Here is a 27,615-nt window from a genome sequence, read left to right as displayed (position 1 = left end):
GTCCAATGAGGCCGCTTTTACTATGGGCACCCTGTCACCATGTATATTGTGGTGGTAAATAAAATAAATATCAAATGATGTCTATGAAGACCACGCCCCCTTTTCGCCCATTAAGACCAATCGCTACCAACTGAAAAAAGAAAAAATGGAGAAAAGGAGGGTCTGCAAGCTCTTCTGTAAAAAACGAACTTGAACAAGTGCAACATGCAGCACATTCCAGGTCTATCTCCACTTCAAGTCTTCATGCGACTGCTTTCTCTAGTAGTGCAGAAGTCCTATTCCCCAATATGACAATAGCGACTCGTGCAACCTTTCTATATTTCAAATCTTTTTGTAATCAACTTCCAATAGAGCAGTGGCTTATTTTTGTTTTGCTTGTACAAGTTTTGTGTTACCAGCGCATTTAGCCATTAATATTTCGAAAAATTTTGCCCACAAAACTGGGGGTTTGTTTCGTTCAAAAGTATAACCAATACGCTAGCTTGATGTCTTACAATGCACAGTGCATTTGGTACTTCTTGAAGAAATGGTTTTTTAATTTGAAGCACTCAAAATCAGTCATTTTTTTGCAGTAAGCGAAGAGTTAAGCTCCAAACGAACGAGTCATCGGTGGCTACCAAATGTCGCGTCAATCACGCAGTTTCTCGCCATGTATAAACATGGGAATCATTCCGCGCAGACACTGACCAGGGTCTTTCCGCGGTACATGTGCATGAACAGTCACATCACCATTCAAGACCTTTCGGTCTTTAGGGATGCTGCAAGAGCTACACTATAAGGCTCCGATGCAAACCCCGCTGCTTGGTCACATTTGGCAAAGAAGGTGTGTCATCTGTGCAACACCATGGCTAGGGTAACGCACACCAAGCTCCAACTACAATGGAAGCACTTCAGTTTTCAGTTAAAGCTACAGATCCCATTGCAAGCCCAGTGCTAAAACTGCCCAGAGGTATGACCTCGACATCCCTGACCTGACAGAACAGCAGGCATCTACATCAAATAGACCCAGGCAGCACTCTACTCATATACCGCCGTCACAATGATTCTTTCTCAGGAGCCAGCTACAGCTGTTCTCCCGGAGTTGTTTTCGCACCATTAGCCCGAGCCCATCACTCGACCCCTTTCTATGCCTAGGCCACTGGACTCTGGATAAAGCCTTAAGAAAATTCAGGGCATAGTAATCCTAAAGTCCTACAAACAGAACACGACACACTACAACACATATCTTACAAAACTTCTGCCAAAGGGCAGTAGCAACCACGGTGTGGTACCAACGCAACAGTGCACAAAAGAAGTTTCAAAGTAACCACACAGAAACAAGAGTCACGTCCAATCTGCCTTCATGTACAGGGCGCTTTATTGAAACTCAAATATTTTAAAATAGTCGTATCACCTGCAGAGATGCAGCAAAGAACTTCTTTGGTCAATAAAAGGTTTGCTGCTTCTTTTCAGACCCCTCACCACTGCACGCTACAGTACTTTAAAAAATATTACACCCCTCACAAAAGAGAGCATGTGAGGAGTAACACAAACACAGCCTAGAAACAATAGATACACCACGGCACTAGCCGAGTGACGCGATGCCCACACGCGAGAGAGGAGAACCATGCTCCTAGTCGCCACCACAAAGTTGCAGTAAGCATATCCCTCCCATGAAAGAAGGTATGCATCAATAAAACAGTACACAGTCAGATGCGGTGCTGTCATGCAGTGTTACACTCGATGCTTGTGGTAGTAGCAGAGCCATAGTAGCTGTACAGCTCCCAAGGTGCATATCCACTTTTGTATTCTTTTGTTCGCATACCCGCTCTTGTTCAGTCGAGCATTCAAACACGGGTCTGCCCCTATGCAACAAGGGCTGCCGTAACGAAAACATTCGCACGAAAGAAAAATTTGCAAATAAATATAAAGGACTATATGAGGACGCACTGGGAATGTTTCCTAGAGTACTCTACTAGAACACACAGCGCCTTCTTCCTCCTCATGTATTTCCGTTGTGCCTCATCCTCAGCCTGAGGAGGTTGCTGCACCTACACATCAACTGCCTGCCACACCTGAGGTTTACTAGCCGACACTTTCTTGCTGCCACAAGATGTGAAGGCAGGGCTGCCAGTTTAGACCGCGAGGTTAATGTCACATTACTGTCGCCACAAGCACTGTCAATAAATAATAAAAAAAAACCTGCAACATTGTAGAGTACAAAATCACACCAGCAAACGCGTGGCAAACGTGCGACAGGACCTAACCGCGCAAAGGGCCAACTTTTTTGGAGCTCAAAAGCAACGTGCCGCAGTCGAAACCAAAAACTTATTGAAGAGGACCTCCTTGCAGCTTTGCCAGAGCAAATAACCAATGCTTGGGTGCCAGAGCTCTCCTGTGAATTACAAGTCATTTGCAGGAAGGCCAATAACGAAGCCTCTGAATGTACAACTGCCCATAAGCACTTACATCGTAGACAAAACCTTTTACCACAAAGGTTACAAAAGCTGACACATATGAGAACAAAAAAAAAAAAAGGAAGACCACCATGCATACACTGTCCATGGCCGTGTTCCAGTTGCGCTAATGGGCACGGCTGCAGGCCACTTTCTTTAGCTCACATATCACTTATGTACAATGTCATGCATAGTTTGCAGAAGAGCAATAATAATGCAAAGAACACTCAACAAAAACTGCGACCCATGCACAAGAACCACACACACATGCAGTGTTCAGTAACACTGCAGGCTACGACAGAATTACAGTTCCAGTTCCCAGTGAGAGCGCCACGAAAAGCTCTCGAGCAGAATTACAGTTCCAGTTCCCAGTGAGAGAGCCACGAAAAGCTCTCGAGCATAGATGTGGACAACATCTCAAAATCCAGTGAAGCTTACTAGATGGCTGATCACCAGGCAATTGTCATTGGCAAACTATAAAAAGAAGAGTGCTGCAAAACACTGGCAACTGATAACTGCACTGACAGAACGAAATGCAATCAAGTTCACTGAAATAAGGTTCCAAATTGATGATTGTTAAAACCGGGATGAACGGTTCCGAAAGACTTTTCAAATAAAAGTTGTAGCCCGTAAAACCGCCTCTTACACAATTCAACCATGGCATTGTTTGGATGCCACTGACTTGTTACGGTAAAATTGTCATAGCATTGTCATAATAAAATTAAGAGAACTAAATTATCTCGAAAGTATGCTGTCAATAGTTTTACAAGTTACACTGCCAAGATACCAGCTGCTAGGAAAAGAAACGAAAGCAGTCCAGCAACACTACTTTTGTAATTTGTGTGCTCTCTTCACACTTCCAGCCCTACTTAAAGGCGCCAACTGATCACATGAGATGCACCAAAAAAAAATGCAAAGAAATTAGAAAGGAATCCTTGCAAAGAGCCCAGCCCCTTCAAAGCGCTCTGCAACACAATGCGCACTAGACCACAAGTTCCTAGCAAGTGTTTGCCTAGCACCACATGCAGCCACTTCAATGTTCCATCCTGCTGTCACAGTACAATGCTAACCATGTCAGGTAAGAAGAGACAAGTTTCTCCGAATACACTTATTTCACTTCCGCCGCCACCATCACCAGAAGGCAGGTCAACACCTTAAACCAAGTAAAAGCTACTAAAAGAAACAGTGCTGACAGACATTTTGCAAGTTGCTGACAGCAGTGGTAGCAGCAGGCGGTGCTTAAAAATTAGTGACCTCACAGATTGTTGCAAACTGCATACACAGTGGTAAACCATAGTGGCTCCAGAGCACTCTAGTGAATCACTTAGCCAGGGTTCTGATCAGCCACCCACCCTCAATCATGAAAGCTAGAGACTCCAGCAAAATTCACGCAGAAACAGTCAACGGCCTACACAGTGAAAGTAACAGGTGCTACAGCCAGGTAGAAGAGGCGCTTCAGACACAGAGTCTCTTTGCAAGGGCGACATGCGCTGCCTGTTGAGCCGCAAACTGTTTTTAGGTGATTTCACAATTCAAATCCTTTTTCAGGCACCAAAGAGTTGGCCCACTAATGCTTTTGGTACAATCAAACCACATGCTTCTGTTCTTGACAGGGTAACTTTGCACAGGCTGAGGAGGAAAAGGGCAGAGACACAACAAACTGCCCTTCATTTCCAGCTGTTTGCGGTGACCCTGATGACCTCTGAAAGTGCTGGCTAGCGTGTCGGCAAGCATGCAACAGAACCGTGTCACAGGCAAAAATCCATTCTGCGGATCGACAGCCAGTGGCGAGAGTTCTGCCCAGACAGGAGAGATACAGCTTCGAGGCAACGAAAAGGGGGCTGAGTACACCTGGGCAAAAAAGCCCGATGATGACGAGAGAAGAGGAAGAGACGGACTGCACGCATGTTCACTCCACCCCTCCGTCTCCCCTTCTCTTGCCACCAGCACGCTGCTTGGCTGCGCTGATGGGAAGAGCAGCTGTCCTCCACACCGCTTTCGACCCTTATGGAAGTCAGGCCTGTCCTTCTGGAGTGAGTTTTGTCGGAGTTGAGGGGTCCAGGCCCATGGTTTGGCAGACCCAGCCGGCAAAATCAACTTTCTCCTGCTCCGACGTCCGCACGTAAGGATGGTTCTGCACGGACCAATTACACACGGGCTTTGCATTTAAGCACAGGACGCCAGTACACACACTATGGATGGCAATAAATTTTTCGGATGTCGGCCGACTGTATCAGTATTCAGACAGCTTCATGCAACCCAACATACTAATGCCATATAGTTACCAGAGGGGTTTGCTCTTTCTTTTTGGACTGTTTGATTACAGTAGCCGACCAATTTTCCGGACTCCAATAATTTGGACTTTCAGGATGCTTCACTTTGTGCAGGAACTGTCAGGCGCCTCATAGGAACGTATATACAGGGTGTTTCACCTAAGACTTTCTGCAATTTTTAAAAATAAGCTATTTGAATTAGATGCGCGCTTTTTCTCGCATAGCGTTGTCAGTGGTGTAGTACATCATAATTCAACTAAGACGTGCTAACTAGCAGGCTTCTTAACCAATATTTAATAGTTAACTTTTAAACTATTACCGTTGGGCTCCTTGATTATTGAGAGGCATGCAGCCCACCGTAAGTAATGTCCATATCCGTTTTTAGAATTTCGAGAACGCGATTATCCTCAGCGCTGTGGCCCAACAAATTTCGCCTGCATCGCGCCAAAATACATGCGGTTTGAGAAGCTTGTAGGCAAAGCAACCTCTCCAGTGAACCTAACTCGTCGAAATAGCCAAACTTTGTTGGGCCACAGCGCCGAGGATAATCGCGTTCTCGAAATTCTAAAAACGGATATGGACATTACTTACGGCGGGCTACATGCCTCTCAATAATTAAGGAGCCCAACGGTAATAGTTTAAAAGTTAACTATTAAATATTGGTTAACAAGCTTGCTAGTTAGCACGTTTAGCTGCATTATGATGTACTACAGCACTGACAACGCTATGCGAGAAAAAGCGCGCATCTAATTCAAATAGCTTATTTTTAAAAATTGCAGAAAGTCTTAGGTGAAACACTCTGTATAATCAAGACCAATATTTAGAACTCTGTGGCATCCAAAAGTTCGATTTTTTGGACTCAAATAGATGCAAGCAATACTGTGGAGACCATTATTCGACCTAGTATAGACATGAGTGGGCATCGCTGTCACAACCAGCTGGTTTTCTGCTGCCATGAAAGCCACCATCCTGAACTTAAACAGAGTCAGTCAGAGAGACTGGCACGAGTAGGCTTGGCTATTTGTTCCTCATTGTTGCCACCTGAGTTCATGGCACGCTATTCGTAGCCACCGACATGTCCTACAAAGAACAGTGCGACCGCGCCGGAAACAGGACAGCTGCAGTGTCTACCACAGCTTAGATGACACTGCCCACTGTGCGGTGTACATGGGGAGATACGGGCAGGGGATGCACAGTCAGAGGCACTCGTTTCCGTTTGCCTCTTCCCATGGGTTCCCTTCCTTGGTCCTCATGACCGCTGTGGCTCAGTGAAACAGACCGTTCTTGCTTCACGCACTGCATGCATTGCAGTGCGTTCGCAGTATGACTTGCAGCTGCATCGCTCAGTTTGGCATCGGTAACATAACATCATGCCAACATGACGAGAGCATGAACCTAAAATATTATCGCTTGCAAATGGAATACGGTAAATGGTGGAGTTCACAGTTCTCAAGTCAGTTTTTCACGTGAAAAATAGTTATTTTGAAGTTCACAGATTTTTCATAAAGTTTTATTAGTTTTATTACTTGTTCAAACAGCAAAAAACATTAGTGTCACTGGAAACTTTCCAAGCAATTTCGGTGCATCTTTGCAAACATACACATAACAAAAGGTAGCAAATATCAGTAATGAAAGGTCCCAAGCCATTATGACACTTTTATCTCCACAAAGAACTGGGAAGCAAATCAACTGGTACTGTGATGTTACAAAGGCAATGAGGTCTATGCACCAAAATTTACTACTTCTGTATTACCAACTTATCTTATCTTCTGTTTGTAGTAACGAACTGATAATTAGTCGCAAAGGAGTTTTAGCAATGTTACTTAAACTTAACACAAAAAAATCTTCCGGACCCGATGGTGTTCCGAATTCATTTCTTAAACGCTACGCGGAACAAATATCTCAATACTTAACTAATATGTTTAACTTGTCTTTGACAACAGGTGTATACCGTCTGATTGGCGTAAGGCTCGAGTTGTCCCTATTCTTAAGAAAGGTGACTGCCAACTAGTTACCAATTATCGCCCTGTTTCATTGACGAACAATTGCTGTAAGTTGTTAGAGCATGCTATTTTCTGTTATATTGTAAAATTTTTAGAGGACCATAATATTTTGACAGCTTACCAACATGGTTTTAGGAGAGGTATGTCTACTGTTACCCAACTTTTATCTGTAGTGCATGAATTTTCAAGTCCTGGATGCTTCCGGACAAACAGACGTCTTATTTTTTTACTTTAGTAAAGCATTTGAAAAGGTGCCTCACGGAAAATTATTGTTTAAACTTGAATCGATTGGACTTCCCTCTTTTATAATTCAGTGGGTGCATGCCTATCTTACAGATAGGCAGCAATTTGTAGCAATCCAGGACTCTTGTTCAGACATGCTGCATGTGACTTCAGGGGTTCCTCAAGGCAGTGTCTTGGGACCCCTGTTATTTTTAATCTATGTGAATGACCTAGTGGATACTGTTGAAAAGGATGTAGAGGTGAGGCTGTTTGCCGATGATTGTATAATTTTTAAAGAGGTAGTAAGTGATTCTGACCACTTGTCACTTCAAAAAACTGTGCTAGCAATTGCAGACTGGTGTGAGCGCTGGGGCATGGATATTAACCCAAACAAAACCGTATTATTAAGAATCACAAGAAAAAAAGCGCCCAGATTTCACAGTTATATACTTCACAATCATCCCATTTTAGAAGTAGAAAGCTATAAGTACCTCGGAGTAACCCTCACGAACAAACTTACTTGGTCCACTCATATAGCTGACATCTGCTCATCAGCAGTAAAGAAATTATGGTTTATTAAAAGAAAACTCAGAAACTCTCCCGTGAGTACCAGAATCACTGCATACAAGGCTTGTGTTACCGTATTTATTCGAATCTAGGCCGATAGTTTTTTCAAAAAAACGAGATGTAGAACTCTTATGTCGGCTTAGACTCGAGGATTTCGTTTCGAGGTTTCGTATTCGTAAAATACGAATAAATGTAGCACGCAGGTGGCGCCCCCACAAAACGCCAACGAAAGACAGCACTGTAGCCGTTGCTATCCGTAGCCGTTGCTATCCGTAGCCGATACTGATCAAAGCACACATGAGCACTGGCTGCCATTTTGGCCTTGTTCTGTTCTCGTGCGGTGGCGTGAGCACATTCGCAGCAGTGAAGTTTTCGTGCGTGGTTTTTATCACCAACACCATGGCACCAAACAGGCGGTGCCATTATAGTGCCGCCTTCAAGCGGAAAGTTATACTCGCTGCAGAGCAGTCGTCAAATCTTCAAGCCGGGCGGGACTTCGGTGGCTGATCCCGGGCTGGCGTTGCATATGTCTCCTCGTCCAAACGCCAGCCAGGGATCAGCCTGAGCGGGTTCCTGGCAATAAATGTCGTTTGCGTGCTGTACCTCTTGTTCGCAGTTGTTTTTTCGGTCGGCCTACAATTGAGGTAAGTTTTTTTTTTTTTCTGTGGCCTTCAACTTTCGGGTCTCGGCTTAGAATCGTGGCCGGCCTAGATTCGAGTAAATACGGTAGGTCCCGACTTGAATATGCGGCAGCAGTGTGGGACCCGCATAACAAGAAAGACATTGCTCAACTGGAGCGTGTTCAGCAAAAAGCAGTTCGTTTTATTTATGGAAAATATAGAAGGATAGACTCTCCAACTGCATTAATTCGAAAGAGTAATTTACAGTTCTTGGCAATAAGAAGAAAAGTTACCCGTCTAGTACTGCTTCTTAATTACATGTCTGGAAATTTGAAGGCAGATCTTCCTGATTGTGTGAAGCTGGCGAGCACTAGGAGAACACGTCATGTACATGAGCAGTCATTAGCACCAATTTCTGCACGAACTAGTGGGTTTAAGAACAGTTTTTTTCCAAACACTGTCGCGGAGTGGAATGGCCTTCCTTCGGGTCTATGTAAGTCTAGAAATTTTGAGAAGGAGCTCAAGAACTTATTGTATGGCTCCTAGTATCTTGTTTGATGACTCTGGATTTGTGTCCTGTTTACTGACTCGCGGTGTTGTAGCTGATGCTCTTTTAGAAATTTTTTTAGTTGTATGCCCCTCCTGCTTGGGCCAACTCTGGCTTGCAGTATACTGAAATAAATAAATAAAAAAATTTGTGCCCAGCTAAACGTATCAGTGCATTTCAAGAACCAACTGTCAGTGTGAACAAGTCTGTCATCCTCTCAGCATCAACTAAGTTTGTTTGAAGCTATACTAAACCTAACACTAGAGCTTCCTGGACAATAGTCAATCAAACAGTTAAACAGATACTTCCCAAATGTTCGGGAGCATGCACAACCACAAAAGTGCAAAACAATTCGATCCCCAGTGCCGCCGGGTATCCACCGGTGATACAAGGGGCACAAGCTTTCCATTGGTCTGGTGCTCGGCTTATTTAGGGCGAACTGCTTGGGAAATGGGTCGTTGACCCCACCTTGAGTAAAAAAAGAAACCTTGTGCCATCAAAACGAAAATCGCTATCATGAACAGAAGCAATGAAGACCTTCACTCACCATTAATGTCTTCAAGTCCCCTCGCTCATTTGGATTCCTCTTCAAGCTGTAAAGTTTCAGCAAACAATGCACAGGTCATGATCAATAAATGAATGCAGCACACAGAGGTATTCATTTTTATCCCCATGAAACCAATCTTCTACAATTTTCTACAGGCACATCAGACTGCCACAGCATTCAAGATGGGAGGCAGCCAACGTGTCCCTTTATTATGACTAATGCTAGGCAGCATGCCAGGCAAAAAGCCCGGCATGCTGGCAGTTCTTCAAGGATGTTAAGTCAAAAGCATAAAAGTTTGTGAAAAATCTGCATCCCCCTCCATTTCAATGCCACTGACCATCAGCGTCATCAGGTGCCAGACAGAGTCTGGCTGAGCAAGCGGTAAGCGAAAGCAGTGATGGGAGCGCCACCTCAAAGGCTACATGGAACTCCATGGGGCAAGTGAGAGTCTCTTCGTGTTCCGGCCAGCGTCACAAGCAGCTGCGGCCGCGCACTCTTGTCGCATCAGTCCCTCCCATGGCAGGCGCACGGGCATGCTGGCAAATGCCCGGGGTGGCTTTTACCCATGAATGCAGCGCGCACAGGAAGACTCGGCCGCCATTCTCAGCGCATGCAAACGTTCGCCGCCGATACCTCTGAGGTCTCACCCCTGCCCCAGCCGATAAGTCGGAAGCCCTTCTTACGTCACCTTCTACTTCCGAGGAATCCCTCGCTAATGTTTTTAAGCTAGCTAGCCCGCTCTGTGTATTATTTGCATGGGCAATAAATAGCATCTGAGCGATCACACTTTGTAGTCCCTCCCTGTGCTCCCCCCTCGAGCACAAATCCCTCCGCGGTTAGCGAGCGAAGACGCTACATCCACGGAGTGATAGTGCAGGGCAGAAGAGTGCTTCCCGAATTCCGCAAGTTTAGGTAATTGACAACCTGCAAAATTCTCTAACTCAGTTCTTCATAAGGATGTTTTCCAAGCAACAAGTCGGGTTCACAGACGGCATACTCTTGCCTTCATTTTCAAAAATTAAAAAGGAGGCAATGACCCCTGAATCAATGTGAACTCCTACAATCATCACCTGCTTTCAAACTGTGCATAGAAGGGGAAGGGATAGCTTTTAAAAGGCCATCCTTGTTTGTCACGACCTTCTGAATCAGCAGCAACTGCCCCTCTTGATTATCCTGAATAAATAAATGTCAACTTAGGACTGTTTTTACTGCAGCTGAAAAAAAAACTAAGGGAGGGCTGGATTCACAAATCAAGACTCGCGCTTTCATCTTTCCTGTGGAGAACAATGGCTACGAACACAGCTTATGAATGAGACTTTTTGGTTGGAAAATATTCTTGCAGGGAAGCTAACTAACAGAATTCCAAGTTTTCAATCTCACATTTGTAAATGTTGAAACAGCAATGGCCATGTACTAACTGCATACAATCACGCTGCGCGTGGCTGTATGCAACGCAGCAACTACAAGAGCCACCGTGCCTCAGGAAAAAAATGAGAAAACACATAGCAACAAAGCGGGTGAAGGCCAATAAGAACGACACCCACCATCGATCAACGAGGTCCTTGAACTCTGGCGAGAAGACACCTGTCGGCACTGATGGTGGGGCCTGGGAGAGAGAGAGAAATAATTAGAAAGAAAGGAAGAAAATGTGACGCTACCTCCTTGAAGGTGTGCTGCCTAAGTGGTAATGCACACAAACACAACCTGCTCCACCAAGAAAGCCAGATGCTACAGCCATATGCGTTCACATCAGACTCAGAATTTAAGTCTTTATAATAAACTGAGCTACAGCGACATAACACTAAATACAGTAGCACTGATCCGACAAAACTGTTTAAAAAATTTCTCTAGCAACATTAAAGTACAAACAAAGAAATGCTAACGTTCTGTGTCTGAAAAACAGGCTGAAAGAGTTGCAGTGAAGGGATACACAGTAATAGCCCCGTTCTTACTTCTCCATTCATATGATTTCCCAGTTCCACTCAAATTTGAGAGCAATAAAAATGTGCTGTACAGTTACACTTTCTTCACTGGTTGATATGTTCCCGGATATTACAACTTCCCTATTGGTAAGTTCAGAATTTCGCCAAATGCTAATGATATGATATATTTAGCAGCCATTAGAATACACACTAACATACAATTGAGCCAAGCCAGAGAAACGTGACCCAAAGCACAGAAGCACAGCGGCAGGCTACCACCAGTGCGGCTTCTTCGCAGTGCACTAATTCACAGTGCAAAGGATTTGAAGACAATGGCGACATTGGAGAAATCTAAGCTCATTTTGCCCCTGTCATCACAGGACTGGATACATTGCAAACTAACTTTTGTGCTAGAGACAACAAGAATATGAATAAAGTCCCACAAGCATTACAAAAGCTCTTCAGTCTTTGCACAGAGCACTGACTAGCCTTTTTAGGAATTTAAAGTGCCAATTGTTGCCTCCGTGCCTCAATCTTGAGTCATGTTTTTCAAAATCTCAATGGTTTTGGATGATACGTTCTTCCCGATAAAATGCGTTTGCTCCCAGGCTTTTCTAAAAATGTGTCAGCAAGATTCTCCCGCAATTGCTTTGATTACTTTCATGCCTGTTCACTTGTCTGGTTACTTCCACGTTAACACATAAATCAAACACATTCCTAAAAAAAGTTTCTGGTGAACGTGCCTGTGTCTCTGTCCCATTTGTTACATTGCTAATTTTATGTTATGCCGAAAGCCTGAAAGCAGTCTTCAAAAGCCTTTAGGCAGCTGGTTCATGTTTCATGCTCACGGATACAGTGGAAAGTAAGTTAATAACCCCGTAGAAAGGCTGTAGCTAATCCTTTCCTATTTATTGCGCTTCTCGGTATATTTTCCACCTCAATCCCAACTTGTACTTAGAGGTGCACAGGTACATGTCGAGTAGAAAAAGTAAAGCTGCTAACACATTAGTTGATTAACACAGATCTAAAATTTAGAGGAACATTAAAGACAGCATTATCAAAAAAAACAATTTTATCTTCCCTTTAAAACTGCAAAAAGAAACTCATGTCCATTTTAAATGCAATAGGAAAACAGTGCATTGATTTGAGACACATCTTATGATGAGAAACGAGAACAGAGCGTGGAACACATCTGTGTCCCATGCTAATGCTCTTTTTTCTCATCATGTTCCCCAAAAAAGAACAAGTTGTTTCATCTGAAGAACACCAATCCGCCTTCTGTGCGAGTGATCTGCACATACCCAAAACCCTAGTGGTGCATAGTTAAACAAAGTAGATAGCGTTGCCCCAAGTCACTCCCATAGGAAACGTACTGGAAGCAACCAAAACAGGTTCACTGCTGCTTTTGCTTCTGGAACGTCGTACCAAGTGGTACTACAACAATTAATGCTCAAAAGCAGCAAAAAATATAAGGGCAAAGGGCACAGCAAAAATAAATGCACGAGCACTGCATGCCCATCCCCGCCACGCAGTTGCTCGTGGGCTTTTTTCAGTTTCGTTGTATCCAGGTAAACTCTCTCTTTCTCTCTCGCACGTACGTGCGTGCGTGCGTGCGCACGCGCGCCCTGCCCATTGGATTGTCAGCAGACTGCCCACCGTGGGAGGTGGCAGCTGAATTTATGATTAGTCGCAAGAGCTTGTCCAAGAGGTTGCTCGGGAAGAGCAACCTGGGTCACACAATCCCAAACAATGTCAGCACCTGCCATCACAAGGCAGTGGCGCATCGCTTAATAACTGCACCACTGGGCTAGGAGTAATATGAGGACTGCCAGGAATCTATGAACTTAAGAGAATGACCAATTCTGCGCATATGGCTATTAACCCATTATCGCTATCTAATGCTTAACTTCCATCTGTGAACAGTGGATCCAAACACTGGAACCAAAGTGAAAACCGAAAGGCTAGCACACCTATCTCACATTTGGCCTAACTATGCAAATCGACAGTCAATTTTTTCCTTCTTTCCAGTTATATAATATTCCCTAGCACGATGCACTCTGATCGTCGTCGCAGCGGCGAAGGTCAAAGACCGCCGAAGGCCAAAGATGCGGCGACGATGGCGGCGTCCCGTGGCCGAGTCGACCCTCGGGTCAACGGACAGAGTGGTGGCGTGCTGAGTGAAAGACAGCAGTGTTTAATTACTGAGCCTCTACCCTCTCCCGTCAACCGAGCTGCGAGAGAGCCCCACGGCCCAGCGCCGCCCCTGCCGTGGGCGGTATCAACAGTGTCCACATCTGCCGGACGTCATTCTTCGAACTATATTCCCCAGACAGGGATCTGGGGAATCCGTGCGTTATTTAACGGGTGTTGTTTTGAGGACTCGAGTGCACTCCTTTTGACTATTGGTGAAGCTCCCTTACACTGAGAGTCCCTCTCAGTTACCCTTTGTTGTAAATAATGTAAATATTCCTGTATAAAAGTCCCCTTCCTTGTCTATCTCGTCGTAACCCCGTCTCCCGCCTTCCTCGTCCTTTCTCCGGCCCGACCACGCTCACCCGAGCCTAATAGCCCCCATCTAGCTTGCTTCCTGCCATCTACCACATGGAGGCGCCATATCCTCGCGCAAAAGTCAAGTTGAGCAGTGAATAAGAAATCAACCAGCACTCACTTCATTGACAATGTAGTCGAGAAGTTCAAAGATCGACATGGGCCGTGGTCCATCGCCCGATGCCATGCCAGAGTTGCCTGCATAGCAAGAGAGCCACTTGTCACACACACACAAATGCACAGTTCTACAGGTGGCAGGATATGTGGAACGACAAAGAGGTCATGTTGATACTAGTACATTGACAAAAAGAGTAGGTAAAATATGTGCACTCAATGTTTGGTTTTACACAATGTTCGCAAAGTAGTAGTCACTCATACTGACTGCTGCCTTACTAGAACAAGGACTCTCTCATTTTATTAACATCAGGATGATTCTAACATAAATAGCATATTTACTCATGCAATCTGCGCATTTTTTAAAGGGGATCACAAATTATGCAAATATTTGGTGAACACTTCCTAAAAAAACTCGGCAAAGGTCATAATGCACATATATTGTACACTGCCACCTAAACGTCAACCTCCAGCTTGCACCCCACGCTGGCCAAAAAAAAAGTTGACCCCAAAAGCTGACTCCAACGTACACGGACGCCTTGTATTTTGCCGCTATCAAGACACAGCTGGATTGAACCTGTGTCCTCAGGCTTAGCAACCAAGCACCCTAACCAGTGAGCCACCACGGTAGCCTGGCACATTACATCTCTGACAGTGATGAGCTAAACTGGGCAACATTTGCAGGCTTCAACTTCCTATTTTCAGTTTCAAACAGTGAATCGGGGCACAATGTCTAGCAAGAATTTACTTTCTTTTTGATGATTTCAGGGACTGCACAAGCATCTGGCTTTAATGCATCAAATGCAGCGTGCTATGCAATATGAACCATCAAAGTCCTCGCCTGACACATGCACAACAATCTCAAAACTACAATTTCCCATCTTTGCCAAGCTACATGCGTCGCTCCTGTCAGTAAGTGCTGCAGCCAAAACAAGGCTCTCACACAGTCCACATATTTTTTTCGGGCCAATTTTCAGCATGGCATGAAAAACAAAAGGCAATTAGGTACAGGGGACTTTTGGCGTTAAGACCCGTCAGGGAGGCAGTAACCATGGGACAAAAGAGAACCCCCATTCATAAACTGATGAGTCAGAAACCAGTGTCTTAAGCACATAAAGACCAGTGTCTTAAGCACATAAAGCAAACAGCTGCTGGCAAACGCGGTAAACAAATGACAGTCGCAACGAACAAGAGAAAAAGCAAAAAAATGTGAGTATTTGTCAGTTCTAAAAAATGGCTCACCTTGCCGCACTTTCTATCAAAAAGCAAGGCAGCCCCATCCTCTAAAACTGTCTTTCTCACCCTTGTCACCACTGCAATTTTTTTTTGCCAACACATACAACTGCTAAAACAATACCTTGAAGACATTCCTGGCAGAAAGCAATTAGACCAGTAGCTTTGACAAACAAATCAAATATAACAGTACAGCGTTGCTTTCAATGGATGGCAACCATAGCAAGAGCAGCCCATAATCTTGACCACCGGTTGATGAAAGTGTGAAAGCGTAAAAGCTGCATGCAGGCCTCCCTGATGAATTGTTTTCAACAAACATTTCCATTCAGTCATGAATGCAAAAAGTACTTACAAGTGTAATTTTCCATTGGATCAAGCGTGTTCACAAATTGATTCGTGCAATCTCTTTAAGATTTTAATTGCTGTCTGCAGAAATAACCGATGCTACAATTCCCCAGTCGACTGCCGCTATCCCAACCCTCCATAGAAGACCGGTGTGAAGCCCACATGAAGACTTAGAGATGCCTTTCCCTGCGGCAGTGATGTCAACCTATGGCCTCACAGCCACCACTCACTTTCTGGGGTGTAGTTCCGCCCAAAGATGGCGCTCAGTTCTCTGTCGTCAGGTGGTGGGATCGGGTACCGGCCCAGAGCCATTTCCACCAATGACAGGCCCAGGCTCCAGATGTCCGACTGGACTGTGTAGTGGGTGCCCTGAAGCCGCTCCGGCTGTCACAAAAACAGCAGAAGACCTCACAAAGAGCACAAGCTAAGCTGCATAAGGAAGAACAGCACTTGGAATTTGGTCAAAAGGACCCTTGCAAGGAAGTGCAGTCTGTAGGTGTGCAGGCAGTTAGGACTGTCACTGCAGAGGACTGCAGTCATGCACGGCAAGAAAGCAAGTAAAACCTGAAACCAAAGTTCACTCGTAATCCCTCTCGCCATAAATCAATCCTTAAGAATATGCCTAAGCGTTTACTTGGTCAATCGACACAATAAATTTCCGACCACCTAAGGCCACCTAAGTGCTATGCCTGCAGTGCACCCTTCCAATGCAACAGTCATTTAAGAAGTAAGCATTTCAGCTTTGCTTTCTTCTTTCTTTGAATATCCGCGAGGCCAGCATTGTACTTTCATGCATTCTTCAGCCTCTCACCTTTTTGTAACACAGCTCTACTGCATTGCTCAGAGGTGCCCATACAAGCAGCAACTGAGAGTACGGCACCTTTCTAATATTCACTCCTCATGTGTTACTATATCTATAAGTTCTGATTGTGTGACAATCTTAATTCACTATAGGGGCCAGCTACTGCCTCGCCATTGGTGCAGACTTTCAACACAGTTTCACCAGTGCTCAAGAGATGCAGAGAAAGACAAATGTTGCTAGCAGAGGCTGGTCACCCGCTATGCAAGAGAAACCATCTTGGGGAGAGTACGCCTGAGAAAAGAGTAGTAACACTGCTTGGCTGCAAAACTCGACTGTGAGCTAGTCTCCTCAAAAATTTCATGAGGGACTGCACAAATTAACGTGGCACCAAATGTGGTCACTTCATTATCACCTCTGCTCTACAAGAGCAACAAGCCTGCTATAGAGGTTTATGCCTGTCACCTGGAAGTAGACTATGCACTCTGCCATGCAAAACACAACTTTCACAACATGAGAGTTTGACGTTACGGGAATTCATGAGCAGCAAATCTAAAATGTAGTCACATTTCCAGTTTACTGCAGACAGTATGCCAGTAAGCATGCAAGAAAGCTGTGACACTGAAAGAAAAACGAGAAATAACAATATGATTCACAAGCCACAGAGAAATGCAAGATGGAAAAGGGTGCAAGCAAAAATGCTTGCTTGTATACATATACCGTATAAACGCGTGTAAGGGTCGCACCCGTGTATGGGCTGCACCCCGTTTCCTCAAAGGAAATGTTAAAAAAAAAAAAAATCCTTGTAAGGGCCGCACCCGAACTTTCCACGACCCCGGTGGGAATAGCCTTCTACATGCACGTGCCCGGGCCTCCGCGATCTTCTCCGGCTGCGAGCAAAAGTGCGCTTGATCGCGGAGCGCTTGATCGTGGAGGCCACGCATGTGCACAGGAGCTTCCAAGTGCCGTCCATGGATGGCGCCCGAGGCCGCGGTCATCTAAAGCGCCTCTATTGAGGGGCTTTACGGTCATCATCATCATCATGGTAAACTTTTTTCTCCGCCGCGACCTCCCGCTATCCACATCGACATCAGCATCGCCAGCTCCAGCCTTTTGTTGTTTTTGTCGCGTGTTAGCGTGCTCGCCGTAGTTGTGGCGGTTGTAGCTTTCGCGTGCTGCTGCCAAGCTTTGCAGTTTTAGCATGATGGGCAAGCGCCTTAATAGCTGCACGGCTGGGAGTTAGCTCTCGAACACGCAAGCATGCGGCCGGCAGGAAATTCGACGCTGCCGAGGAGTGCATCCGATGATGGTGCAACCGGAAGGATGCATTGAGAAACGCAAGCTGCAAAAAGCCCGCTTTCCGAGGCAAGCCATGAGAGTTTCTCGAAATGGAAGAACAGCTGCTCTCTTATGTGATGGAAGTGAGGAACAACGGCTACGCGTTGACAGTGGACGTGCTGCAGAGCTTCTTTTGGGATGAGCGTGCACCAGAGCACAGCACCAGCTCAGAGTCGAAATACTCGGCGAGTGACGAATGGACACAAAATAAATGCCGTCCATTCCCTGATTGGCGTTTTCACTTTAAAAAAAAAATTTTTTTCGCAAATCGCATGTATGGGCCGCACCCCGAAAATTGGCCCTCTAATCTGGAAAAAAAAGTGCGGCCCTTACACGCGTTTATACGGTAATAATATAAACAGCGCCAAGAAAAAACATGGCCTAAGTAATCAGGTAACCAGACCCCAGAGGAAGCACATCACACATCAATCAGGATGACGATCCAATGAGGGTGCTTAGATATCTCCTATGTTTTGCGTATTGATACGTCACCACAGGTGAAAGAAGGTGGTGCCAGTAAGACTGCCTATGTCAAGAAGAAGCACAAGAGGGTTTTGGATTTAATTTTCACCATCTTCTGCAGTGCACATGGCTCAAGAATTTTTTTTAAAGGTAACCATCACTGCTTGAGCTATGCATTATGATTGGTTGCCATGACCAGGCTTAGTGAGTGGTCCTCTAAAAGTTAGCTGGTCTGAATGTTTAAAACTTCTCACAGTCACACATCAGAAGAACAGGCAATGCTGGCACATACCGACATGTAGGACCGTGTTCCCACAAAAGAGTTTGCCATGGAATCGATCAGCTGTCCGCTCACACCAAAGTCGCAGATCTTGATTTCACCTCGAGAGTTCACAAGCATGTTTGATGGCTTGACATCTGCAAGTAAGGTGGAAGTTAAAGTTTCTGTTTCTCATATAATCCTACTTTTTTTTTTTTCTTGCAGGACAGCAGAGTCAATTAGCCGCCCCATATCTTACAATGACAGCTCATTTAAATAGAAGCGGTAAGGACACCCCATGTGTAACGTGAGTGATGAACAGCAATGCTCAGAAGCTAACAAACATTGTATTAGTGCATTTTTTTTATGCTATACAAAAGTAAACAGAACTGCCAATAATAAGGGTGGCAACTGACCAAAAGGTGTTGCCGAGAATATGATGGAAGAGAAAAGATCCTGCCTTATAATTGACTGAACTGGCCATGGCTTTACCAGTTAAATGAGGAATTACAATATTAACTCAGCAGTGAAAATCCCACGAAACAAGATGTAGCAACACTGTATGATGAAAACTTCAGTGTTATCAGCATTTCCCACCATGTATAAGTTTACAGCTTGTGGGGAATACACATGAATTACTCCCCCTGCAGCAATAACCAAGCGTAATTACCACGCAGCATGATGCGTGTGCCATTTGGGAGGTTTGCGCGGGAGGGGCACACTACCTTTCGCGCCTGCCCCCTGGCGACACCAGCACAGAGACCTTCCCTCTTTGTTCTTAGTACTGGAGAGAACTCCTTTCCACATCCCAGGACATGCCTTTTAGCAGGAGCCGTGCATGCACACGGATTGGACATCCGTCAATGGGACCGCCGCCACCGCCAAAGCACCCAGTCACTGTGTGCGAATGACCACCGCAGGTCATGAGTGCAATGCCATGCGAGGGGAACTGAACACTTCTCTCCACTTTTGTGTGCGTTGCCCATTGTGGTTTTTCACCCCACAAGCGCGAGGGACACTGCATCCGCAGAAACTTTAGCTTGTCGCCCAGAACTGTACAAGTGATTAGCCAATGAGACCCCTCCATACATGCTTCTCGGCTTCCGGTCTATGCTTCTCCCCATTTTTGCCTTGGCAAACAAACTGGCTTGGCCATCGTTGCTTCCACTGCACACCACCGCCATACAGAAAATATTCCTTTTGCCATGGCTATGAGGCAGAGCCACAAAATTAAAATAAAAAAAAAAGAGAACAATCTGCTTGTCAACAATGAAGGGCTAACACTTGGAACAGGCTAGAAGAGGGTGCGTTGCAAAGCGAGATGCGTGCAGAGCCAGGTACGAGTGCCCAATCCCCACTGCTGCCGCGCTTTAGCAGTGGCTGCAGCATCATACATGGCGCGAATGTTCACTGGCATAGTTTGCTCACTTACAAGCTGATCGAGGTGGCAGATTACGGGAGTGTTTACTAAGCCTAATGTGCACAGGCACCAAACAAATGAAAGCACATCTCCACTGGTGCATGTCATGTATCTCGCCTGTCGGCGCCACTTGCAAGAGGTTGCCCCACTGAGCGACAGAATGAACAACAGTGGTCCTTGGCACATGGCCTCATCATGCTGCTCTCTTTTTCGTGCACATGGAGCCCACACTTTATCGCCGCATGGGTTGACAGTCACAGCTCTGACTGCAAGGGCTGATACGCAGGTGCTAGAAGGCTACTACTGCATCTAGCCTATTGAGTGTTATTACAAGAATAACCCCCATAAGCTCTTGTTAAATGCATCATGTGCAGGCGTTGAAAAGATTGTTGAATTTACTCTCCACCCCTATGCCTTCGTGTCAAGTGGAGCAGGTAAAGAGCAGCAGACTTCATAACATGGTAACACACACTAGTGCTTTTGTACGCATTCATAAGGAAAACAGCACATAAGTGCATACATAATAGCACAGAAATAACACCATAGCCCTGAAGTCAAGAACCAAGCTGCAATTCTATTGTGAAATGCATCGCTTTCGTTTGACTGCCACCAGATTTCTCAGTTCCTTACTTTCGCATTGCAAGACTGCCACCGCACTCGTTCATCACTGTTTACAGCATTGCAATACAAGAAAACAAGCATGTTCTCCCGGGAATGTTTCATGGTATTTTCAACAGAATCATTACAGGGTTGGGTACTTTGAACACCAAGCTTTTACATTCTATCAAAAAATACAGCGCCCTTGAATATCAGTTCTCAGTCCCTTTAACCGCGGACAGCAGTCAGAGCAATAAAAAGCAGGCAGTGTACATAGACTGAACGTCATGCCACAAGGAAAATAAAATCAAGAATGTGCGTAAATAAAAGATTCGAATACGTACCACGATGCATTATTTGATGCTTCTCCCTCAGATAATTAAGACCTTTCAGTACCTGCAACAAATATGGTCACTAGAATGTAATCTGTTTCATACACACACACACATAATGCAACTAAATGCACTAGAACAATTAACAAATTCTGATTAACTTTTGCACGCAGTACGGTTCAAAAGTACTGTAGACAGGTTGAATACCATGCCTTGATGTAGAAGAGTGGCACTTACCGCTATTGTGACCTTGCCCAAAATCTTTTCGGGTATGCGGCCTGCCTTTTTTAGCACTAAATCTAAAGAGCCACCATCCTGAAAGACCAATAAATGCATGAGTCAGTCATTTTACTAAGGAAAGCCATACAGAAAGGCTAATCGCAAGAGCGGTCATCACAGTACCCTGAGTAAGTCGCAAGGAAGCTCCTACAAGTTTGAAATCCAAGGTGAGACACACTCTAACAACACAACTATTTTGTTTACATAGGAAGCATTTAGAGGTACCCAAGATAAGCCAAAACTGAAGTTACACAAAGTTACGCAAAAAATCCCGGTTCCTTGCCATATCCTGCAAAGCAACATCGGAGACAGCAAAAGCACTGCACACTCTGCTGCGCGCAGGCTAAACACAGTCATACTGTCAGAACGTGACGTGCTCCAGCACTGTTCAAAATTTTACAACACACAGACAATAGGCTTACAATAACTGGAGTGCATCGCTAAATTTAGATAGGTGACACTATGAAAGTTTTCTTTCCAAACACAAATAACAGACGTGCTCACCATGTATTCCATGCAGACATTGATTTCGCCATCACTGTAGAAGGCTCCGTAGAAGCCCACTATGTGCGGAGAGTTGCACTCGTGAAGCACTTTCAGCTCTCTTATGATCTGGTTCCGAATGGCAGGTTTGACTTCCAAGTGTATCAGCTGCACCACCAGACAAAGGGACCATCGTTAACACCACAAACACGGCACCTGCCTTCCAAACATATTTTCCAAATAAAACTTTAGAGCCACAGCAATGTCCGCTGGCATCAATATTTGATGCCGCAAAAAAAAAACAAGTGCAGTCAACATGACTAAACTGCTTTTTGCAACCAGAAGAACTTTGGAGAAGCTACATGTCGAAGAGCAGAGCAGGGGAATGCATGAGCAAATAAACTAAGGGAGGCATGTGAGACCAACCGAGCCATAAAATGCAAAGCAGTTATCCAGTGGGATTGATTCATTGATGCTGTTCAATATTTCACCAACAAAAACACAGCCATATTCAAACTGTGGTAAGCTTGCAACGGATTTTCTTAGCAACACTTCCATCTTTTGCAGACACCATGGCTTTAACCGCTGCACCACTGCGCCAGGAGTGGTATCCGGACTCCCAGGGATCTATGAATGTAAAGTCAAGAATAACCGATTCTGCGTATATGGGCATTCACCCCTTAAATAAAGGTGCAAACAGCCAACCAGAATGTATAACATAATCATGATAAAAACAAAAGATCTTGCCTATCTTTGACAGAATCAAATATGATGTTACTGCTGAAAAAAATAAAATTTTAAATCAAAATAGAATGCTGCACAAGGCTATAAGAAGCGACACTATGCAGGAAAACCTTTGTGACTGGAAGTACAGCTTCACATAGGTGCGAAATACTCGGTGGTGGTGGTGGTGAAAACTTTTAATTGATGAAATAGAGTTTGGGAGCCACAGAGTGGCCCCGCTACATGGTCGGCGTCCCTAGTCCGGGACACCGCATGACGAGGCCCCGTCTCTCGCCCGTTTCACCAGAGACCTTTGGGACTGAGGTACCTATACAGTCATATCCACTTTTAATGGCTGCAGTTAAAACAAACGCTCGCTTACTACGAACGAGGGTGCTGTTACTTTTAAAATATACATGAGGGCAATGGCGCTGCACCTCAAATAAAGCGAACAACCGTGGCTGTGCCACCTGGTTAAGGAAAACAAAAGGCATCGTAAACTTGCCCCCGCAATCAGAAAATGCAATTTTCCAGCCAGCGCAGAAACTAAACCATTTTCCAGCTCTTGTGACCGCCACTCCACTACCAAAAAAACGTGATGACACTAAAAATTAATAACAAAAAAAGGCAGCACTGTAACTACTGCTCACCGCTACCTAAGAGCGTGCCAACAGGGTACAAGGTGAGTCATGGTGTGCATGTCTACTGGCTACGTAAATCATATAATGTGGTAGCACAAGCATTGTGGGTGCAAGCCAGGGGGGGCAATGCATTGAAAGCAAAATTACTGCACATAGCCGGTGATTAACTCGACCTGAGAAGTTTGACTACCAGTCACATGGTATGCCTTGCTGGCAAAGCCGGTCACATGGCGTGAGTCACCGGCCCAATTGGCTCCTACCTTCTGCACTGCTGCCTCATGCAAGCAGCAGGTAGACAGTAGAGAATACGTTTTGCATGCACGTGCGCTGTTGTGCTAGCTTCATCACTACATCCTTTCAAATTCACCGAGGATCACAGACAGGTAGGTCGACCTGCCACCAGTTGCCATGAATGCTTCATTAGTGATCGTTAATGCCACGTCCCTGAAGCAGGTCACTGTCAGCAAGGGCCTCGGCGAGCAGCCCATGACTGTGCTGGAGAGCTTGAAAAGTGCCGTGATAGGAGCAGACGTGCAGAACGACTTTTTTATGAAAGACTAATTAATGGCACTTCTGTCTGGCTACTTTTGGCTGTAATATGGGAAGTCCACTTACTACGCACCTCTTCCTTTCTATACATTTTTTTTTTTTCACGCAGAGCTTAAACGCCAACAAGTGGCACTCTGACAAACATGTTATGACAGGCTCATTTCATGCAACTCCATTTCCATTCATTTTCAGTTTCTCAATGATATAGAAATGCAGTCACCATCATGATGAACAACCAGTGTTTCCAGCATGGATTATATTTGTGTAAAGGAGCCCACAGATCAAACCTCTTAAGTAACTCACAGTACTGTCACTGTAGTCATTGCAGGTATAGGTGCTTTGGTTGGCAAGTTTTTTCATTGCACCACAAAAACAAAGCCCTTAATACCTAGTTGCTGGTCAATATAAAAGCAGATGCTATCACTGCACTACGATCAGCCAATACCACCACTGCTCAGCACTTTGGGCTTGGCTTTAACAATATGCTTACTTAGATAAAAAATGTGTTTTACCTGAAATGTTAAACTATATGCAATAGGTTTACTTCAAATCTCCAAGTAACCGGTTTGGCACACACCGTGCCCAAAACACAAATGGGTCATTTCCACACAGAAAGGCACCTTGAGCAGCATTCGAAAGCACATCAGCGCACCTTTCGGGCCATGATGAACCCACTGGGTCGATGCAGCACCTTGGTGACCACTCCCCCGTTACCAGCGCCCAGTTCGCCGAGGTTCTCGAAGTCATCACAGCTAAGTTCACCAACTTTCTGCTTCTGGGACAGAAACGCCTCCAGCCGCTTACGCTGCTGTTCATCCAAGTCCAAGCCTTCGAGTGTCTTTTGCAAGTCTTCGATACTCGTGTTCTGTGTCGATTTGCTGTGATCAGAGAAGAAAAAAGAAAAGTTTGTAAACAATCAGAAATTTATCCAGCCAAACTCTGACAAAGTGATATGCACTTTACTGAGACTGTAAACTGGTGTAATCATTTGCAGTTACAAGTTACAGAATTTGCCATGTGCTCTAAGTTAATTCTTTCAGCTTCACTACAGGTGCACAGTGTCAGCATGTTCGCTTTTCCAAGCTGAACACCTTTGCATTATTAAATTCCTTATGCAGTGCATTTCCTGCTTTTACAGAGTATTGTGATGGACTCCAAATGTATTTGAACAAACAAAGACATGCTTAGTTACTAGATGGCCAAACATCATGTAACCCAACAACTTTGCTTTTCAGTTGTGTTACCACAAAGTTTCCTTCAAGCTTTAAGGGCACAAGTCTAGCAAATTGTTATTTTCTAAGTTCGCAGAGATGTCAGTACTGACATTTACAAGTGACAATGTATTGTATGCACAAGCAATTTTTGCCACATCTTTTAGGTAATGTTTACTAGAGCACAACAGACCATTAGCCCATTATTAATTCGGGTGCAATTAACATACTTCATTTACCATGATCTTGTGCGAATGCCAACCACTTTTTCTCTGCATTGATAAGGTTAAGAACAACAAACATCAATAGTTAGCTACTTCTTTTTCTTCAACCATCATTTATATCAATGAACGATCCCGGCCGCAGAGGCCATATTTCAATGGAGACAAGGTGTCAACACACCCGTGCACACAGATTTAAATGCGTGTTGAAGGACTCCAGGTGACAATTAATCCGAACCACTACAGTACAGGATACAGCATAGGCCACGGTCCTGTTTCAGCCCATAATAGTCCAGTAATCATTATTTGACCAACATTTATTTTTGCAGCCTAGCCAGTGGCAAATCAAAGGGCTTAGCAAAACACTTAATGAGGAAAGAGCAAGTATCTTGCTATGCAGAATTATCTGTGTACATAAAATGCCAAAAAGTAACCTGACTTGACATATGACAAAGAGCATAAATCTTTTATTTAAATGGCATTGTGCATTTCAGCTGCATACGGGTGACAAATCTTGAAGACGTCATTGAAGAAGTAGTTAGCGCAATTTGAGCATAGTTGTTGAGGAATCTGCTAAGCAGAAATTCAGCACTAAAGCATGACCCTTGCCAAATATTATAGCCTAGCAACCACTGTGATAAATAGTCTTCACAAAAGCAAAATGCAGAAGACAACTTACAACTTAATGACACGTTATGCTTAAACTCAACTGCTACTTCCAAGTCTGTCTAAATGGTGCCAAAGCTCTCATGCACTCACTTTAAAGCTACTTTCAACACACACAGTTCACACCCAAGGCTGGAACACTGCATGGGCCCGGGCCTAACTTATAGACTGGGCCCCAGCCCCCCAGACCCCGCACGCAATGCGTAGCCCTCCTGATTTCTTCTGCACTTGGGCTGGGCCTGGGCTTTCGGACAGGCCCAGACAGGGCACAACCAGCAGATCGGATGGCGCAAATTTCTTCCGAACCTGGGCAGAGTTTAATCGCTACAAAGTGGTAGTGCAGGATCCGAGCTTCTAAAAGCTCCCACTAAAAACCGCCCGGTGAAATGTGAAGCAGTGCCATGGGCGTCCGGAGGGGGGGGGCAAGGGGGGGCGGTTGCACCCCCCTGGAAAATCACTCACTCGAACCGTGAGTGATGGCCGCACGCCAGGGGCGGTAATGCGCTCAGTCAAAAGGGTAAAAGCAGCCCCGCATGGTCACATCTGCGAAATGCCGCGTCCGGGCGTGCGTCGTTCCGCCGTTTTCAAACCACGCCATCGTTAGCTCTACTGAAGGGCGACCTGTTCCAGACATACAGCGGCACCGGCGAGCATGTGTTTCGAGCCGCCTTGAGATGGGTGTCTGTTTCTTTGATCTCTAGAGAGATAGCGACACGGAGGCAGACAGTGCACGGGGCATCTTGTTTTCGCCTATCGTTACGCCGGTCACCGATGAATTCTTAAGGAGGGAAGGACAAATCAGCCGTGTCCACCCCTGCTTTGTCGGGCTGCTCAGGGGCAAGCGGGCGATGAGTTGGCGCCGCCGCCGCTCGCTGTCTCCTCCGATCCACGGGTAGCGCAGTTCGGTAGAAGCGCCGCTTTCAGAATCTCCGGCAAAGGGGATTAGCTGCTTTTGTTCACGGCGACGCAGTCTCCCAAGGCGCCCCCACACCAGCGTTCTTTGCGTCTTCTGCGAAAACCAGCGCCTTTGGTCAACGCAGCCCGATGGCGCCTGCCTGGCTCGCCTGTCACCTCTGGCTGGGCCTCAATTCACAACAGCGCCCATGTACTGTGCGTGTCAGTGCATGGTAAAGAGACCCAGGTGGTCGACATTACCCGGAACTCTGTACTACTCCATCCCTCATAGCCTGAGTCGTTTTGGGGCTCTGAACCCCATAAAAACACAAAAACAAATTTTCCGACCGGAGTGGCGAGTGTCCCTTCCCCTCGGAAGTTGCACGGCGTTCCTTTCACCCCCAAAGTGCGCATTCGGGGATACTGTGGCAAGTAAGCCCTCGCACGTGTGCGCGCCTCTGTGTTTGTGCTTGGGTGTTTTTAGTGGCCAGTTGTCAGCGAAGCTGAGAACAACCAAGACAGCGGACGAGAAAACGACGAGCGGCGAGCAGTGTGTGTGGGGTTGCTCGACTGTGCGGATGCGCAAGCAAGATGGAGCGAGGTGTATGAAGCTGCAAGCGTGCATTTATCTTGTAAATAAGTTTTCGTTGTATATATAGTCATCTTTTGTTTTCAACGTACGCGTTCAACAGTTTTTCCAATCAATGTGTATGATGAGTGTGCACCGAGAGCGTGTAATGAAGCACAGAAGTGAATTTATCACACGTGTAATTACGCAATTCGCCCAGAAAAATCTGAGGCGCCTACAGTTGCTGTTCAAGGAAGACTGACTGAGTGACTGTAGTTGCGTGTTTGCGAACATATTGTGCTGTGTGCTGGTCATCAATCCGGGTGAGTCGAGAACCTGTATGCAGGAAGACTAAGCACTCTTCTCCACGAAGTGATATAGCATCTTTTTGCATTTTTTATTAATTTTAGTTGTTTCTTCGTTGATAAACTCCAATGTACCTCTCCTAGCCGCGCTTTAATTTGCTGTTTGTAATTTTTCTTTCATGTGTGCATTTTGTTTAATTTTTATTTATATATAAATAAATAAATTTACTCAACAAATAGCGCCTTTTTGCTACGAACATACCCCCCCCCCCCCCCCCCCCCCCCGGGGCACCAACGGGGCCCCCCCCTGCAAAAAATTCTGCGGACGCCCTTGAGCAGTGCTCATGTATCCTAATATCAGATCTTATTTCCTTGCGCAGCATTTGGAATTGAATTTGTAAGCTGTCCTCTTTTAGTCTTATAACGAGCAACTAGTAATCCTTTCCCCTTTACATTGCCCTTATTTCTAGGTACATATTACATATGACGGCAA

The 27,615-nt window shown here is 45.3% G+C and overlaps 1 protein-coding gene across 1 annotated transcript in view; it reads right to left on the bottom strand.

The window, feature by feature from the left end:
* Positions 1–1,323: 1,323 nt before the first annotated feature.
* Positions 1,324–27,615, bottom strand: part of Dsor1 (mitogen-activated protein kinase kinase 1) — a 28,982-nt gene continuing 2,690 nt past the window's right edge. The window contains exons 2-11 of the mRNA XM_089543503.1: positions 23,910–24,135; positions 21,366–21,512; positions 20,820–20,897; positions 20,595–20,646; positions 18,267–18,391; positions 15,606–15,759; positions 13,805–13,881; positions 10,759–10,820; positions 9,215–9,260; positions 1,324–4,569 (exon numbers count right to left, since the gene is read on the bottom strand). Coding sequence (XP_089399629.1) covers positions 4,450–4,569; positions 9,215–9,260; positions 10,759–10,820; positions 13,805–13,881; positions 15,606–15,759; positions 18,267–18,391; positions 20,595–20,646; positions 20,820–20,897; positions 21,366–21,512; positions 23,910–24,135 — 1,087 coding nt within the window. The 3' untranslated portion in view covers positions 1,324–4,449. The remainder of the gene's footprint in view (positions 4,570–9,214; positions 9,261–10,758; positions 10,821–13,804; positions 13,882–15,605; positions 15,760–18,266; positions 18,392–20,594; positions 20,647–20,819; positions 20,898–21,365; positions 21,513–23,909; positions 24,136–27,615) is intronic.

This window comes from Amblyomma mixtum, chromosome 5 (genome assembly GCF_055824585.1).
Source record: "Amblyomma mixtum isolate Tamu chromosome 5, ASM5582458v1, whole genome shotgun sequence".
NCBI classification, from domain to species: domain Eukaryota; kingdom Metazoa; phylum Arthropoda; class Arachnida; order Ixodida; family Ixodidae; genus Amblyomma; species Amblyomma mixtum.
Note: the sequence above shows the minus strand (reverse complement) of the source record. Positions and strands in the feature narration are given on the sequence as shown.